General features: G+C 39.7%; 1 protein-coding gene across 2 annotated transcripts in view; it reads right to left on the reverse strand.

Moving 5' to 3' along the window:
• Positions 1-18,085, reverse strand: part of RNF175 (ring finger protein 175) — a 49,872-nt gene that overhangs the window by 19,665 nt on the left and 12,122 nt on the right. For both annotated transcript variants that reach the window (XM_037830861.1, XM_037830860.1), the window contains exons 3-4: positions 17,123-17,264; positions 3,690-3,844 (exon numbers count right to left, since the gene is read on the reverse strand). In XM_037830861.1, coding sequence (XP_037686789.1) covers positions 3,690-3,844; positions 17,123-17,264 — 297 coding nt within the window. The remainder of the gene's footprint in view (positions 1-3,689; positions 3,845-17,122; positions 17,265-18,085) is intronic.

Here is an 18,085-nt window from a genome sequence, read left to right on the forward strand (position 1 = left end):
CTGCCCTCCAGCCCCAGCGCAGATATCATCAGTAGTGGGCCAGCCCCCATCTCATCTCTTCTCACTCGAAGAGCTCCTCCCTTAGCCCATGGGATGAAATTGCAAGGGAGCTTCAGTCTTGCTTTCTTCTGCCATGTGGATGGATCCTTTGTATATCCCTGACCTCACTGAGACCATTCCTTCTTCCCATAGGGCCTAAATGAAAAGCCAGAGGCTGATCAGGGAGAGTGAGAGTGGAGATGTTCTAGAAGGAAGCCCTTAACCCTGCATGTTTCCACCTTCACTAGCAGTAAAAGCCCTTAGAAAATCTATAGAAAAGGCTGCATGGATGCTTCATGCCCCGGAAGATGTGGGAAGAGGCTGGGAACCCAGTTCCATTCCTGTGGCCATGCTGATTGGAAAACAACAGATGGAAGAAGGAGAAAGAGAAGCTGAGGGAGGGGGTGGGGACTTCCTTGGAATCCAAAGAAGAAAATAAGCAGGTGGCTGGAGTGTTTTTCTCAGGGTATAGGTATACAGGAGGCCCTGTGTGCCTCTCAGCCCTTTCTCTCCATGTCCTCTTGAAGTTCCTCTTCTGCTTTTCACTCTAAACCTCATGCCAATCTAGGCCCAGGTATTTGGCTCCACCCTCTCACCTCCAACCCCTGGAGTCCTATCCCCAACTCTTTCACCTTCCCAAGCCTCCTCCCCGTTGGAGCCAATGCTTAAGTACTATGATATTACTGGTGTAATATTTCAACACTATACAAGATGCTCTGGTTCACTGAATTCCAGTTAGAAGGGACCTTCTGAAACATTTTAGTTTAAATAAGGTTTGTGGGCTTGTCCGAGAAGTGAGCTGTCATTTACACTTTTTCTATGGCAAAATGCTTTCCACCCTTCAAATAACTGGCACACACGGGCCACTGGTATCAATATACCCTCCACACAGGAGGTGTGCTCCTGCCCAATGGGAGGGCTAGGCAATGGTGAGTTATGTGGAGGAGAAACCTGCATGGGAGGCACAAGTCTGCTTATGACCATTCCGCCTAATTCTGCGGGGTCTCATTATTTCCAAAGGGGCCAGAGAGAGCTTTGGGGGTCTTTCTGCCATAGTGCCTCCTTGGGTCTTCAGCACGTTCCATTTGCCAGTGCTAAGCTCAGTGTAGTCAGATCAAGGTGGAAGTTTATGTTGTGAAACAGGGGTGGTGATGGGAAAGCAGACAAGCTCCGAGGCGGCGCCAGCCCCAGCCCCAGCCGGCAGTAAGGTGTGGGGTTCCTGAACTCCATGCATGCTTGGCACTCTCCCTCCTTGCCTTGAGGGCCCTCTCCAAATTGTGCCAGCATTACAGGTCTTCCATGGCTCTCATCTTTTTAAACTAAGTGTCTTTGTGCAAAATGGTTTGTGTGATTTAATTAAGCCACAACATGCTCTTGAAAGCATGAGCTTTGCAGTCAAGTTTTCCTGGTTTGACTCTTTGCTCTGCTGCTTACTGTCTGTGGGACCTTGGTCAACTTGCCTGGCATTTCTTCCCATGATTCCTCATTTATAAAGTAGGGATAATAATACTAGCTCCTAGACTGGTTTTGAAGATTAGGTACCACTATTTCAGGACTTTGCACATTAAATGCTCAATCTATTATATAATTGTTATGAATGTACCAGATTTTCCAACTCTCACCCCCTCCCCCCCAATTCTTCCTGCTTCCCAGAGGTACATGTTTCCAGGAACAATAGAGCCCAGAAATGGCTACTTGGACTCACACTCTAGGGCACCTAAGCCACTTAAGAATTTGTGCTACTGCTTCCAGGCAGCCTCTAAAAGGAAATCTGGCCTTTGGGTTGGAATTGATATGATCAAGACCAACCCTTTGTGGCTTGTCTGTGGCCTATTTTTGAACTGGAATTTCATTGCTTGACAGACAACACCAGCTGGAGTAGACAGGAAACCACGTCCCCTTCCCCGTGACTCTGTTCCACAGTTAGGATTTGGTATACTGGAGGAAGAACAACCAGTTTTTAAACATTGTGAGTGCCAAAGGCCACTCCTCTTCTATTTGCTTTCTGCACCAATGCTGATTTGCATCCACTGGCTTTCCTAGACTGTAATGAAACCCTTTGCTTCCAAATGGAAAATAGTTAAGACATGACTTGTCTATAATATGATGATAAAACAAAGATCCATAAAGATCTTAGGGCCTCCTACCTCTCTGATAAGGAGCTCCTTTATCCTGACTTCTTTTCTAGAAGGAAAGAGGCCTTTATTAGCCTCTCCCATTGCTGTCTCTCCACATGGCATTGGGGTCCACTTTAGGAGGTCTTTGGAGCCGGCTGGCCCTCAGCCTGTATGCCAGGGCTCTGAGCTGTGCAGGCGGAGGGAACTGAAGTGGATGTGTTGTGGGCATGAGAAGCAGAGGGCAGGGAACCCTGGCCATCCAGATTTATGAGCCATGATGTGTAATGAGGAAGCGTTTGGGTATTTCTTGCAATGGAGGTCCTCTGCATTGAGTGAGATGATGAGCATGGAAATGCTGCATTGAGCCAGGGTAAGTAATGATATAGAGGAAAAGAGAACCATTCTCACTGAAATATAATACAGATTTACAGGCGATGAAAACAAGTACATCTTGCTTCTTCCAAACCTGAGAGCTCTTTCACAAATCTCAGATAACTTACAACATTTTATAAGAAGGGGAGAGGGTACCATATGTCCGTTTTAGAGATGGGTAAACCAGGCCCTACAAAGGTTGTCCAAGACCCCAACCTGGCCACTTAAGAAGGCCTCCGAGCACCACCGAGCTCTCCCGAAAATGGGAGTAGATTAAAATACTCATAAACCTGAATTTATTTATTTGTATTTCAATCTTTATCATTACATTTATTTATCTGACTTTTTATACTAAATATTTTTTCTTCTCCAAGCTAGAAGTAAAAGTTGATATTTGTCTCTTCTGTTTTTTTAAAGAATAAAAATAAATATTGAAATGATTAAATAATCATGAACGTATTTCACAGGCGCTTATGATGTATTCTCCAACAGAAATCAAAATTTGACCTTGTCTTATACCCATTTAACATATTACACTTTCTCTGTATCTCATTTCAGTTTCATCTGGTTGAGAATTCTTGATAAATTTTGTCTAAAGAGCAAGGAGAGTGAAGGCAAACTTGTGGGTATGTTAGGTGGTTATGAAGCACTTTGGAAAGACTTTTGAATGATATGATAGAACTATATGAACCTCAGAGAGTTGGCTGTTCCCACAATCTTTGGAATATTAAGGCCTCATTTCTTATGAGAGTAATAAGTTATCCATTACTTACGATTTATCAGACATCTTCAGGTTGAAATGCAAACGTCTAACTCCTGTTCTATTTTAAAATGTGTGTGACCCAACTTATAGAGGAATAAAACAAAATGCTGAGCTTAGAATAAACATGCAAATAGTGCTCTAGAGTTTTTAAGCAATAGTTTCACTTCTCTTTCTCCTTGCCTTCAGTAGCTAATATTTTAAGTAACGAATTTTACAGAGCATGTGTCTTAATCACCATTAAGTAATGGATGTGAACTAACAGCAATGCAGCTAATCTCCCAAATGTTTTGCTACTAAATGTAAAAGAAGTGTAACATCTCCTCCACCCCAGGAAAATGGAAATTAAATATACCTTTTAATGTTTTAAAATAAGGGGAAGGAATGAATGCTATACATACCGTGGTGTTCTCCCTGAGAGGGGTTTTCGGGTAGCTCTGAAGAGGATATAACTGGTAATAACTGAGAACATTCCCCACATAGACAGAAACCGCCACCAGTAAAGTTTTATAGTGAAATACAAAGGGACAACCCACAGCTGCAACAGGGTCACAAGCTGTCAGAGAAATGAACAAAAAGTATCTTTTCAATTATTGAGGTACCCCCGAGGAAACCACCTTCAACATCGTTTCTCAAACATGCAATGGATTCACCATCAAATCATCCAGTTTCTTATACATGCAAAGTTGAGGAGAGAACTGGCACAATTATCAGGAAATTCTGATGGAAATTTGAATTCCCATCTTCTGTCACCATCTGGATATTTCAGCTGAAAGCAATTTAGGCTTAGCAGGTATGTAATTTCGGACAAGTGAGCCTCACTTTAGCTGTAAACTTGGGGATAACAACACCTACCCTGTTTCCCAGTTCTGATTGAGGTGGGGATTCAGTGAGATCACGGATGGGAAAGCCCTCTGAAATCCGAATGCACAGCTACTGATAAGGGACTGTTGCTGTTCTCATCTGAACATGTAAAGTGCACAGGGGGTGTTGAAGGAGGAACTGGCGGTCAGTTTCAGAGCAGCTTCTAGCCTCTTCCACCTCCTGTTCCTGTGGGCTCGACAGGTTCAGCCCTCCAATCCCAACTAGGGGGCTATTTCATCTCGACTTTGCATTTGCAACCCACCACTTTGCTTCCTGTTTGCCCTCTTTACTTTGCTGGTATCTTTCCCAGGCCTCCCAACATGTGGATCAACTCTTCTGTTCCTCTCCAACCCCTCTGTGGCCTGTAGCACTGACCTGAGCCCAAGCAACCTTTCGTGGGTCCTTTGGGTTGGCTGTGCCCGGCACACAGGGGAGAGATCCAGAGAGACTGAGCTGATGGGCTGTGGGTCACTGACTTGGTACGGTTACCCTAGCAATGGTCCTACTCTTCAAAGCAGGCCTAATAATACCGCTATTCGCCTCTTAAGGAAAGCAGACTGGTTTAAACAATAACAATAACCTTTTTGTATTATCACAATCAGACCAATCACCTGCTATTTGCCCAGAACCATGAGAGAGGGACGGAAAAGCAGTTTCCTCTCCAGTGTGGACTGGACTTTAATTAATCAGTAGGTGCTCCCTGCAAAGTTTTGTTGAGGAGGAGCCTGAGCCTAGTGTAGTGGTAAAGAGAATCTTGATCAGTTAATTATATCTGGAAGAGATGTAGGAAGGATTGTTACTGTGCATATGTCATGTATATGTCATCCTGGGCATAAAAAAGACTGATGCTATTTGTTTTCTTTATGCTCTTAATCTTAGCGATAAAAAGGGAAGTCTTAGAAAAAGAAGTCTAAGGATATATTTTCAGCTCCTTTAGTAAGGTCTTGGTTATAATAGTCCAAGGTCAAAAACCAAAAACACTGGATGAGACTTTAAGATTTAAAACAAACAAACAAACAAACAAACAAACAAACAAAAAAAGGAAGGACCACAGCCACGCTTCTCTCCATGTCAAATAGGAAGACATTCTCCAGGCTTGACATTCTTCTTTTATTGCTCCATCCCCATGAACGATCTGCATCTGAAATCTTATTGGAGTTGCTCTTAATCTTTCAGAGAACACTAGAGTTGCTATTAGGTATGTGCATTTGAACAAAAGTATACATGAAGTAAATCTGAAGTACTTTTCTGGAAAGATTAGGGAAAAAATATCCTATAACTCCTTTTCCTTTTTTAAAATTTCAGGCAATACTTTCAGGGAAGAGTACATTTTTGTTACTTTTGCCTGAATTAGATAATTATTTTAAATTTCCATCACATGTCATGGGTGTGGTGAAAGTTAATGAAGTTGTTAAAACCTTTGTTTACAAAATTGGGTAAGTATATAGACTCAAATAAGAAAAAAAAGGCTTTACTAAGGAAGTAGAATAGTTTTCATGAGGGCCAGAAACCACATGCTAGGTAAATAAGACTCACAATATGTTTAGCTTAGCACTCAGCATTGGCAATTTTGACCCTCTGCTATTGCTAATAAAACTGTGCAGCCCCTGAAAAAAATTCATCACTATTTCAGTCATTTATTTCCTACAGCTGATTATGAAGATAGTTATCTATTATAAATAATACATTTGCTGAACTTTCTAAGTCAATTTCTTCTGCTATTAAGAAGGAAATGGCAATGAAGTTCATTTTTCAAAATCTGATCTGTCATGTGTATCTTCCATATTTCTCTTTTAAGAATTTGATTCATTTAAAAATTTCTCCCATAGAAATGCTGACATTTTTTGAATAAAAAGTTCAGAATCAGCTCATTTTCATTCAGAGTAAAACCATCATTCTCTTATATCTTATACTTTAGATCATGAGACAAAGTTTATATGACCGATATATTTCCTCAAATCCATGGAGTTACAATCTATAATAACTTGTAACTATAATCAGACTCTCTTTTTATAAAACTAGTTCTCTCTCTGGATCTATAAGTATGAACTATTTCTGGAAGAATCCAAATTTCTCTTAGTTGATGCCCAAATTTAATTAACAGTGACTACCAATGTTCAGTGTATAGACTTGCTACTTTTTAAAATGGGCTTAGGGAATCATAAATAAAATAAAAGCAAAACTCATTATAATTTATTATTATGCAAATCTTTAATTTATTAGCTATCTCTAAAGTATGAATCCAGCACCATATTCTCTCAACAGGCAAGGGGAAAGGTCAGAAATTTACATTATGAATTCAATAATTACATGAGAAGTCATTTTGAAATGAAGGCCATATTTCATAGCAATTTTAAAGATTCTTTATCAATTTCCAGAGCAGTTGAAACTTCTCTTTTTTAATAGTAACTGCCACATATGAAAGGCAGGAATGTTGTGCCTCATAAATAAACACATGAAATATGTGAAATCGAGGCACATGCATGCAAAGGAAGAAGCCTGCATCTGGAACACATTAACGATGCAGGAAGGGCATCTGACCATCTGGGCATGTGCATATAAAACACATCTGCATTACTGGAGAAGGGCAGCCCATGCATCTGGATCACGTCACCCACGTTCTCCCCCCACCGCATATCATAGCAGGAGGAATTTCCTGAGGAATCAGATGCTGCCCAGAAGTATCATGTTTTTTCCTGTTGCCATACACAAAATGATTTACAAATCAAGTTGAAACAAAGAAGCCTTTTCTTTTGTCTTATTGTACAAAATGATGAATGGACCATGAAATATTTTTTAAAAAAAGAAAGAAGTAATGTGATGCTCATTTCCCTTGCACTGCAAATCCAAAACTGTTTGCAGCCATATTTTTGTGTGTGTGTAGAGATGGGGAGTGGGAATGTGCATGGGTGGAGAACTGTGTTTGGGTGGGGGGAGTGCAGGGGAGTGCTCAGAGGCAAGCAGAAAAACATAATGTAAATACATGACTCCAGAAAACATTGCTGCTATCAGTACCAAGGCAATGAAGGAAAGTGTGCACATAAATTGAACAAGAAAAAAGTGTGGAATCTTGGCATATGAAGGGCCCTTAGAAATTTATTTGGTCCATATTTCTATCTCCAAATCAATCCAGATCATTGATTTTGTTATTTAAATTCTTAGAGAAGATCCTGCCATGTTGTGGACATATATAAGTAAGTTTGTATGTGAGTATCTGTGCCTTGCCTCATTTTAAAAAGATTTGAGCAGACACAACTCAACTCTAGTATGCTCTAGTGTTTCACAGTATTAATGGGCAGAAAGTTTTTTGATTTAAATAGAGAAATGTTTCAATCTGTGGCAAATTATTTGCCTGTGTATTCAGGCAAGTTAACAATGTGTCTGAAACTCAAACTCTGTGTAGTAGATATTAGACCTTCCAATCAATTTGAAGAGATTATTTTTTGATACCCACCTCCTCTGCTTCCTGCAGATATGAAAAGCAGGATACATAAAAGAAGGTGGAAAGAGTGGTGCCGAATTAAATTTTATTTTTAATTAAATACTTTTAAAAAGCATTTGGAAATAATTTACCTCTGAGGCTCTATGTCTATCCCATATCAGACTAGACCAACTAGAAAGAAAAAGAAGTTTCAAATATCCAGATGCTTGGTCTATGCTGTGCTAAAAACGTTACTGGAAACATCTGGGTATTTGGTAGTATCCCAAACAAAATAAGAATTTTCCACTTTTTTTATCCACAAGTTTTTGGCATCCCATAGGAGGAGTTAATATTATGTTTTTAAACATTTTCTAAATACCCTGTTTCCTTGGCTTTAGATATTTATAATAAACTGCTTTGATATACACAGGTCCTACAGATTACAGAACAGCTGCTGTGTAGACAAATGATCACACAGCAGATGGACATATTTGTTAATGTATCTGAAAAAGTTCTAAGATTTTGGGATTAGTCACCTCTCAAGTACATGGTCCAAATTTTGCATGAGATAAAACATAAATAATGAAACTTTATGTATAATAAATAATACCTTTAGAGTGTAAAGAATATACATATATATAAATTATCTTTGGTGTGCAAAACTGTTCACACACATTATTGTGTGTGCATATCCTACTTTTTTTTCTAGCTTCCTCCCCTTCTTTATCGATAAACTCCACTACAATAGTGAGTAACCTGGTTTCTTCCATCTATATTCCATTTACTTAACTGTTTCATTCTAGTACACATATATAGCAGTATCAAAGTTGCTAACCCATATCCCCATGGGAAACAACTTTATCAACTAGAGTGCAGTGCTTATGTGTCGTTTCGTTTGCCTTTTGTCTCACAGACTCCACTCATTTCCAAAGAAACTTAGGTCAACACCTTTTCCCTCTACTCTTTTCAGTGAGGTTGTTCACACATTTGTAATATGTTTGGATTCTCTTGTCACAGTATGCATTCCCTCTTGGGATCCCACAACCTCCTAATAATTTTTTAAAAATTTCAAACATTGAGGTTTATTCTTTATGCTGTATAGTTCTATGGATTTTGACAAATGCAAAATGTCTTGTATCTACCATTACAATATCATACAGAATAATTTTGCTGTCCTAAAATCCCCTTTGCTTCAAATTTATCCCTCCTGAATCCTCTCTCCCCCTGGAAAACACTGATCATTTGCTATCTTTATAGTTTTGCATTTTCTAGGTCATATAATTGAAATCAAACAATATATAGCCTTTTCAAACAGCCTTTCCATTTAGCAATATGCATTTAAGGTTGCTCTGTATCTTTACATGGTTTGAGAGCTCATTTCTCTTTATTGCTGAATAATATTCCATTATATGAATATCTTGGTTGCTTCCAGCTTTGGGTGATTATGAATAATCTATTATAAACATTCACTTGCAGGTTTCTCTGTGAAAATAGGTTTTCAAATCAACTGGGTAAATCCAGTATGATTATTGGTTCATATGGTAAGACTATTTCTAGCTTTGTAAGAAACTGCCAAAGTGTCTTCCAAAGTGGTGGTACCATTTTGTATTCCCACCAACAATGAATGAGAGTTCCTGTTGTTCTGCATCTTTGTCAGCATTTGGTATTGTCAGTTTGGGGGATGTGAACCATTCTAATAGGTGTATAGTGGTATCTCACTGTTGTTTTAATTTGCAATTCCAGAATGACAAATGATGGTGATCTCCTTTTTATATGTTTATTTTCCATCTGTATATCTGCTTGGATAAGGTATCTGTTTAGATCTTTTGCCCATTTTTAAATTGGGCTGTTTTCTTATTGTAGAGCTTTAAGGGTTCTTTGTATATTTTGAATACAAGTCCCTTATCAAATATCTATTTTGCAAATATTTTCTCCCAGTCTCTGGATTATTTTTTCATTCTCTTCATGGTGCCTTTCACAGAGTAAAAGTTTTCTTATTTTAATAAAGTACAACTTATCAGTTTTTCCTTTCATGTATTATGCTTTTGGTGTTGTATATAAAAACTCATCACCAAACCCAAGGTTACCTAGATTTTCTCCTATGTTATCTTCTAGAAGTAATTATACCATACATTGTTATTATTATTATTTTGTACAGTTATATATTAGATCAATTAAGAATAAGAAAAATAAAAGATTTTCTTTTACCTTCATTTATTACTTCTCTGATTCTCCTCTGTGCCAGTTTGGATATATTATGTCTTCCAAAATGCCATGTTCTTTAATACAATCTTGTGGGGGCAGGCATATTAGTGTTGATTAGGTTGGAATCTTTGGATTAGGTTGTTTCCATGGAGATGTGACCCACTCAACTGTGGATAATACCTGTTGATAAGATTATTTCCATGGAAGTGTGGCCCTGCCCTTTCAGCTTGGGTGTTGATTAGTTTACTTGAGCCCTATAAGAGCTCAGACAGAAGGAGTTTAGTGCTGCAGTTGAAAGACACATTTTGGAGACAGCCATCGAAAGCAGACTTTTGTTGATGCTTTGGAGAAGCTAAGAGGGGACAAAATACACTGTGATGGTTAGGTTCATGTGTCAGCTTGGCTGGGTGATGGTATCCAGGTGTCTGGTCAAGCAAGCACTGGCCTGGCTGTTACTGCAAGGACATTTGTGGTTGGTGAATAAACCAGAAGACTGGTTTATTAAATCATCAGTCAATTGGCTGCAGCTATGACTGATGACATCAATGAAGGGCACGTTTTCCACAATGAGAGAATGCAATCAGCTGTATTTAATCCAATCAGTTGAAGACTTTTAAGTGAGACAGATAAAGAACCTTTACTTCTTTGGCTGACCAGTGAAGTGTTTCCTGAGGAGTTCATCGAAGTTGCCAGTTCGTTGCCTGAGGAGTTCATTGAACACGTTCATCGGAGTTGCCAGTTTGCTGCCAGAGGAGTTCATCAAACATCTTCATTGGAGTTGCTAGTCTGCTACCTGCCCTACAGAATTTGGGCTCATGCATACCCATAGTTGCATGAGACACTTTTATAAATCTTATATTTATAGATATCTCTTGTTGAATCTGTTTCCCTAGAGAACCCTGGCTAATATACACTCCAAGAGCAACATTTTGAAGAATGCACATCTGCTGAGAGAGGAGCTAGAACATAGCCTTGGATCAGCAGACACCAGCCACATGCCTTTCCAGCTAACAGAGGTTTTCTGGATGCCACTGGCCTTCCTTCAGTGAAGATATTCTTGTGTTGATGCCTTAATCTGGATATTTTCATGGCCTTCAGACTGTAAATTTGTAACCAAACAAACCCCCTGTGCCAGTTCGATGTATTATGTCCCCCCAAACACCATTATCTTTGATGCAATCTTGTGTGGGCAGACATATTAGTGTTGATTAGATTTTGGAATCCTTTGGGTGTTTCCATGGAGAAGTGATTCAATCAACTGTGGACAAGACCTTTGGTTGGATGATTTCCATGGAGGGGTTGCCCCACCCATTCAGGGAGGGTCTGAATTAAATTACTGGAGCACTATATAAGCTCGGACAGAGGGAGCAAGCTTGCTACAGCCAACAGGGACAGTTTGAAGAATGCACAGGAGAGGAGAGAGTATCTGCAGATGAGAGATAGTTTGAAGATGGCCATTGAAAGCAGACTCTTGCTCCGGAGAAGCTAAGAGAGGACAAATAGCCCAAGAGCAACTAAGAGTGACATTTTTGAGGAACTGCAGCATAGAGAGGAATGTCCTGGGAGAACGCCATTTTGAACCCAGAACTTTGGAGCAGACATCAGCCATGTGCCTTCCCAGCTAACAGAGGTTTTATGGACACCACTGGCCATCCTCCAGTGAAGGTACCCATTTGTTGATCTTGGACACTTTATGGCCTTAAGACTGTAACTGTGTAAACAAATAAACCCCCTTTTATAAAAGCCAATCCATTTCTGGTGTTTTTCATTCTGGCAGCATTAGCAAACTAGAACACCCCTGTATAAAAGCTGATCCATTTCCAGTATTTTGCATAACAGCAGCATTATCAAACCGGAACATCTTCGTTTTTTTTATGTAGATTTGAGTTTGTAACCTCCTTCTTCCTGAAGAATTTCCTTTAAGGTTTCCTTCAAGGCAGTTCTACAGGTGATGAATTCCCTCAGTTTTCATTTGCCCGAGAAAATCATTATTTCTTTTTTACTTTTGAAGGGTAATTTTGTTAGATGTAGAAGTCTAGGTTGGTGGAATTTTTCTTACATGTTAAATATTTCACTCCTCTCTCTTATTGTTTACATGGTTTCTGATGAGAAGTCCAATGTAATTCTTAGCCTAATTTCTCTATGGGTAAGGTGTTTTTTTTCCTATGCCTGCTTTCAAGATTTTCTCTTTGTATTTGGTTTTCTCCAGTTGGAATATGATATACCTAGGTGTAGGTTTTGTTGGTATTTATCCTGCTTGGTGTTCTCCAAGCTTCCTGGATCTGTGACTTGGCATCTATCACTAGTTTTGCAACATTTTAGACCATTATTACTTCAAATATTTTTTTCTTTTCCATTATCTCTTTCTTCTCCTTATGGCATCCCATTACATGTATGTTATACCTTTTGTAATTGTCCTACAGTTCTTGGATATTCTGTTTTGTTTTTGTTTCCATTCTTCTTTATATTTGCATTTCAGTTTGAGCAGTTTCTATCGACATATCCTCAAATTCACTGATTCTTTCTTGGTCATGCCCAGTCTGCTAATGAGCCCTTCAGGGGGATTCTTCATTTCTATTACAGCTTTTTTTTTTTTTTTAATCTCTAACATTTATTTTTGATTCCTTCTTAGAATTTCCATCTCTATGCTTACATTACCCATTTTTTTTTTTCTTATCATTTATCATGCCTTGTAATGTTTTTGGTTGAAAGTCATACATGATATATAAGGTTATAAGAACTGAGGTAAATAGGCCTTAGAGTGAGGTTTTATAAAAATTTGGATAGGAGTTGAGCTGTGTGTTTAATGTTCCTTCTAGCTGTAAGCATCAGAGGATTCAACTTCCTCTTGTGGCCTTGTTTTTGTTTTTGTTTTTAATCTTTCCCATTGTATTTGTTTTTCCCTAAAGTCTCCTTCTTAAATAGAATCTGAGCCTTGCTGCTCTTTCAGCTGTAATCCACTGCTGGTGTACTGGAACCCTGCTCATGTGGTGGTAAGTGTGGGAGGGAAGTTATTCTATAATCATGTGATAAAGTCTCAGTCTTTCTGTGAGCTATGAACCTGGGCTGTGATCTTCACATGTATTTCTCAGCTGTTTTTCCCCCTCAGTTGAGACAGAAGCTGAAGGGGACTGGAGCTGGGTAAATTCCCTTCTTCTACATCCAGTAAGGTTCTGGTAAAGCATTTTCCCTTGCCAGGTAGGCCTTTGTTATGGAGAACACTCTGGGTGTGATTCAAAATGGTTAATTTTCCTCTTCCCCTGCCAGAAACATGAAGGTATTTCTGGACTCTACAAGGTGAGCATCTACTTAAATTCCTGGAAGCAAAACCATGAAAGTGTGGGAGGTTCCTAAGACCATGACCCCTGGAAGTTTCTCACTCTCAGGCTGGTCTAACTCTGCCTCCAGCAATTCAACAAATTTGCCATTTAAGTGTTTCTACAAGTTCATGGCTTTGGTGGCTTCTGTTCTGGTGAGCGGTCATCCTCTGTATTTGCCTGGCTCATCAGATTCCAGTGTGGTGGTTTGCCTGGTGACTTCAGTTCTTTGGAAGGTCCAAGAAAAGTCATTGATATTCAGTTTGTTCAGCTTTTTTCTTGTAAGATGAGAGTGGCAACTTCCAAGCTGTTTATATGCGAGAACTGAAGGTGGAAGACCTTCCTACTTTAAAAAATTTCCATCATTTTAAATATCAGGAAACTGAGGCTCATTAAATGAGGTTAAATGAGTAACCAGAGTCTTCAAACTCCTAAGCAGGACTCTTCCACGCATCATCCTGCTTCTGGTTCCTATTAGTACATTTTTAAATATCAGCCTGGGGAACTGTTCTCAGAAAAAGGAAAAGGCAGAAGAGAAGGGCAGTGGAAAAGCAGGATAAATAAGTATACTGCTTTGAGTAAAACAATACACCAATATCTCCTAACAGAGAACATAAATTAGTGGCTGAGTATTCACTTCAGTTTCATAAAAGCATTCAAAAAAGGATCCTTTTATCAGCAAACTGCTTTTACAGAGTGAGTAAATTTACACAAATGTTATATACAAACAATATCTCTTGAATGCATTCAGAATCAACTAATGCTACTAAACATTTACTAGGCACCAGCCACTGTTGAAATTCTCACAGGTAAAGGTTTCTGAATTGCCAACAACTCTGTGAGATAGTTCCTGTCTTAGGTAGCTTCATTTTGCAAACCATGGTTCAGAGATATTTAAGGAACTTGTCCTTGATATGGCAGCAAATGACTAGTGAGGTTGGATTCTAGTCTTCCCTCTCAATGAATTAATTATATGACCTAGACCAAATTATCTTGTATCACTTGTAAAATGGGAATAAAAATAATTAGCTCCTATGGTAACAGAGAAAATATACAAAAATCACTTAACACAGCTATAAAAATAATAACAATAATAATTATCAGCTAAAATAATAAAAGTAACATTAATTATTGAAAGTACTTAATATACTGATGGAGGGTACGACATCAAATCAAAGAAGTAAACTTTACTCTATGGCCCCTATGAAAAAGCCAGGAACTACATGGATCTTATAAACATGTTCAAAGCTCTCAGTAGCTTATAATCTTAGATGCCAAGAGAAACATTTTAACAGGTAGGCCCTCTCTGTTGGATTAGGTTACTTAGGTCAGCATTAGTGAAACATGTTCATCAAATTCCATCACCAGAGTCATTAAATTGGTGCATTTGGTGCAAGTTTTTTCAATACAATTCCTGCAGGATATAATAAGCAAGCTGGTGTTAGAATAAGCTACTGGTGCTCTGGAAACCATTTCCAGCTCAAATAGTTGCAGTCATCACCAATAGTTCCAGAAATGACTAGGTTCTGAGGACTGCCTCTGGAAGTGAACCCCCCAAAAGGAAAGAAAGACCACAAAGCAAGACTGCAAAGCACGAGGCAAAGTCAGGGCTGCAACATGGGAAGGATCAGCCTTATGCACTGGCTCTCACATCGAGCCAGAGATTGTCAGCAGAGACACACAGGGGAAAGGGCTACTCAACCTGCTGCTTTGGGAAAATGCCAATAACAGATGGGCTGATGGGCAAAGAAATAGAAAACATTCCAAAGGCTACCCCAATGGAGTCCCAGTGGGGCCATCAAGAGACCTGACTCTGTTCTTGAGCCCTGAGACGTAACTTCATCTAGGCTCCTGGCTTCGTCAAAGTGCTAGACGGATCACCCCCAAAGCAGCCATCGTCACAGTCACCTGGTCACCTCCAAGGTGAGCCTTAGAACCACAGAGTCCATCTGGGTAGCCATAAAATACAGGAGATGTGTCATAGAAGGATCAAGAAAGAGCACCCTCAGGGAACAGAGGAGGAATGAGTAAGGAGGCAGAGTGGCAAGAGGGGCAGTTTGAATGCAATGATCTGGAGAAGATTCCAGGCAGCACAGCCTGTGCAGTAAGCCAACAATGAGCTCTGGTGGACAGCTCCAGCTAACTAAGAGTTATCAGGCCCAGGGATGTCTCCATGGGCCCAGTGTCACCAGGGTGATCAAAGATCAGAAGTGCCAATGGCAACAAGTCCTAAAAGGGATGTTGACTCATGGGCATGTCTGTCTGCGGCTAGCTTGAGCCATTGTGCAAGTGTCACAGTTGGTGCAGTGACACACATCCTCACAGAGAATAACACAGAAGCAACATCTTCAAATACAAAACAATGAAAGACTCTTTTTGGCATAAGCCCCCTCAAAAATCATCAAATAAAAATGAAGGAGGAGCAGCAGGACACAGTGCCAGCCAGTGGGCTTGCATGGCAGCGTTTCCTTTGAAGGGCAGAGGGCTTTCTGTGCAAAACCCACACCTGTGTTATCAGGGAAATGGAACACTTTTTCTAAGTATAACCCAGAGATAGTTACCAGTGATAAAGAAAGGGCTTAAGAATGCAGTTTTCTTCTTTTTTAAGGACTCCAGAAATTCTGTTTTAGATATTTCCATTTTGCAGATAAGGAAACGATCCTTCAGATATATTTAAGGAGCTTGAGTTTTTTGTATTGTTTTGTTACTTTAAAAATAAATTTTATTTATACATACTCCAAGAGCTTGTTTTTGATATGAGACAAATGTCTAGTAAGGTTTGATTCTAGTCTCCTTCATTTAAAAGAATTATCCAAGTGCAATAGAGATGGTATTCATTTTAATTGACCAGACAATAGTGAAATGACAGAAAATAAATGCATTTGATTTAAAAAACAAAATAAAATGAGGTTCCCCTTTGTATATAAAATATTCAAAATTGCCTAAGCTTAAATATGATACAAAACTCAAAGGAGTTTCTTGCTACATGGGAAATAATTTTTATCATGGGCAAAAGTAAAACAGTGATACTAAGCCAGCAACACAGCACAGGTTACAGGCTAGTCCTCTTAGACACTGAACAGCCTGAGACCCAGAATCATGTAAAGCTGTGGAGTGTTAGTTGAGAACCTTCTCCCTTTGCAGACTTTTGACATTTAAGGCCATGTCCAGTCTACACCAGTAGTTCTCAAAGTGTGGTCCTGGGACCAATAGCATCAGCACCGCCTGGGAACTTTTTGATCTGAAAATTTTGGGGCCCCATCTCAGACCTATGGAATCAGAAACTCTATGGGTGGATCCCAGGAACCTGGTTTAACAAGCCCTCCAGGTGATTCTGATGCTTGCTAGGAGTTAAGGAGCACTGCTCTAAGCATTGTGTGACCAGGTCTCAGCTCTAATGACGCCCAGTGTCCGGTGACTCTAAGGACCTGAGCTGACAAAGTTCCAGTGGACATGCTTGCATGGGACTGTTCTGTGAAAATGGAATCTGCTCTGTGTTTCTGAGATTGGTGCAGGGTTTACACTAATACATTTCCATGCATATACAACCCATGAACACCAAGACTTTTATTACTAAGGAAATGAAGTTAGACAGCCCAAGACTTTCGTTTCTGCTATTTTTAATCCTTCTTTTCCTGGGCCATTTGCAGGAGCTGCTCATGCACAAAAGGAAAATCAGTTTCTTTAAACTAGGATTTCTCAACCTTGGTACTATTTACACTTGGATCAGATAATTCTTTTTTTGTGGGGGTCTGTATTGTACATAGCAGGATGTTTAGCAGCATCTCTAGCTTCTATCCACAAGATGCTAATAGCATCTCCCCACCCTCGGTTGTGACAATGAAAAATGTCTCCAGACATTGGCGAATGTCCCCTGGGTTGTCAAAACGGGTGCTGTTGAGAACCACAGACTTAAACCAAAGTGTTTCCTCCCAAGCAATAACAAAGGAGGACTTGGGCAGTGAGAAGAGTGTCTAGGTGACAAGCTGGAACAGACTTCCAGGGGGTGGCCCCGGGGGCAACTCACGTTGTAGGACCGGCCATGCCTCTGTCTCCACTGCACCAGCACTATCTGGGCGATGACCAGAGCGCAAAGGAAGATCAAGATCATCTCCACGTGCATGGACTCGTGGCCCCGGTGCATCTTGTACATCCTCTCCTGCTGCAGGCTGGAACCGGCAAATGAGGTCATTTGAAAAAGCTCTCAAACTTTGCAAATGTAGCAAAAAATACTAGGCTGGGCTCCCAGAAGGCAATTGGGGATTTCAAAGGTAGGAACTGAACTGTTAAGCTTTGATTACAAAGGTTTCATACGTTTTTCTTGGTTCTCCCCTTCCCCAAGGTTTGTGAAGAAGCAGATGAGAAGAGGAGTCTGGTGCTATCTGCAAAACCAATTCCTTTCCACACTTTGCTTTCCTGTGTGGTTTTGGCTTTGGCTTTTGTCTTTTCAGCCTAGGTGGTGGGGCCAATGGGACTAATGGATCTTGCAAGACCTGGGTTCCATTCCCAGATCTGCTACTCAATCACCGAATAACTTTGGGAAAGTCACTTATCTTCTCTGAGCCTTAATTTCTTCATTTGCAAATTTAAGATAACTATCCCTCCAGACCTCATGGAGTTGTTGTAAAACTGTAAAGCACATATGTTATTTTAATTTACATATATGAGAAATAATTATTATTATGCTGAGTCATGTGAAATTGCAATTTTTGAAAGTCAAAAATAGAATATCGGTTATTTCAAGTGATTTCTAATATTTTCAAGTAAAAGGATATTGCAGATGGAACCTATGCTATATTTTCCATGGGGGTATGGAAAGCTTCTGAGTTTGAATTGAGTATAGATTGTTTTCATTCAAGGGAGAACGAATAGGCCAAAGCAGTATCTTAGTATTCAGATGATGGCTGAATGTTTCAGTTTATAGTTGGACCCTTGGTTCTGCACAATGGTTAGAGAAAATCACTAAAATAGTGTGTCATCTGATTTAACT

This window comes from Choloepus didactylus, chromosome 3, assembly GCF_015220235.1.
Source record: "Choloepus didactylus isolate mChoDid1 chromosome 3, mChoDid1.pri, whole genome shotgun sequence".
Lineage (NCBI taxonomy): Eukaryota > Metazoa > Chordata > Mammalia > Pilosa > Megalonychidae > Choloepus > Choloepus didactylus.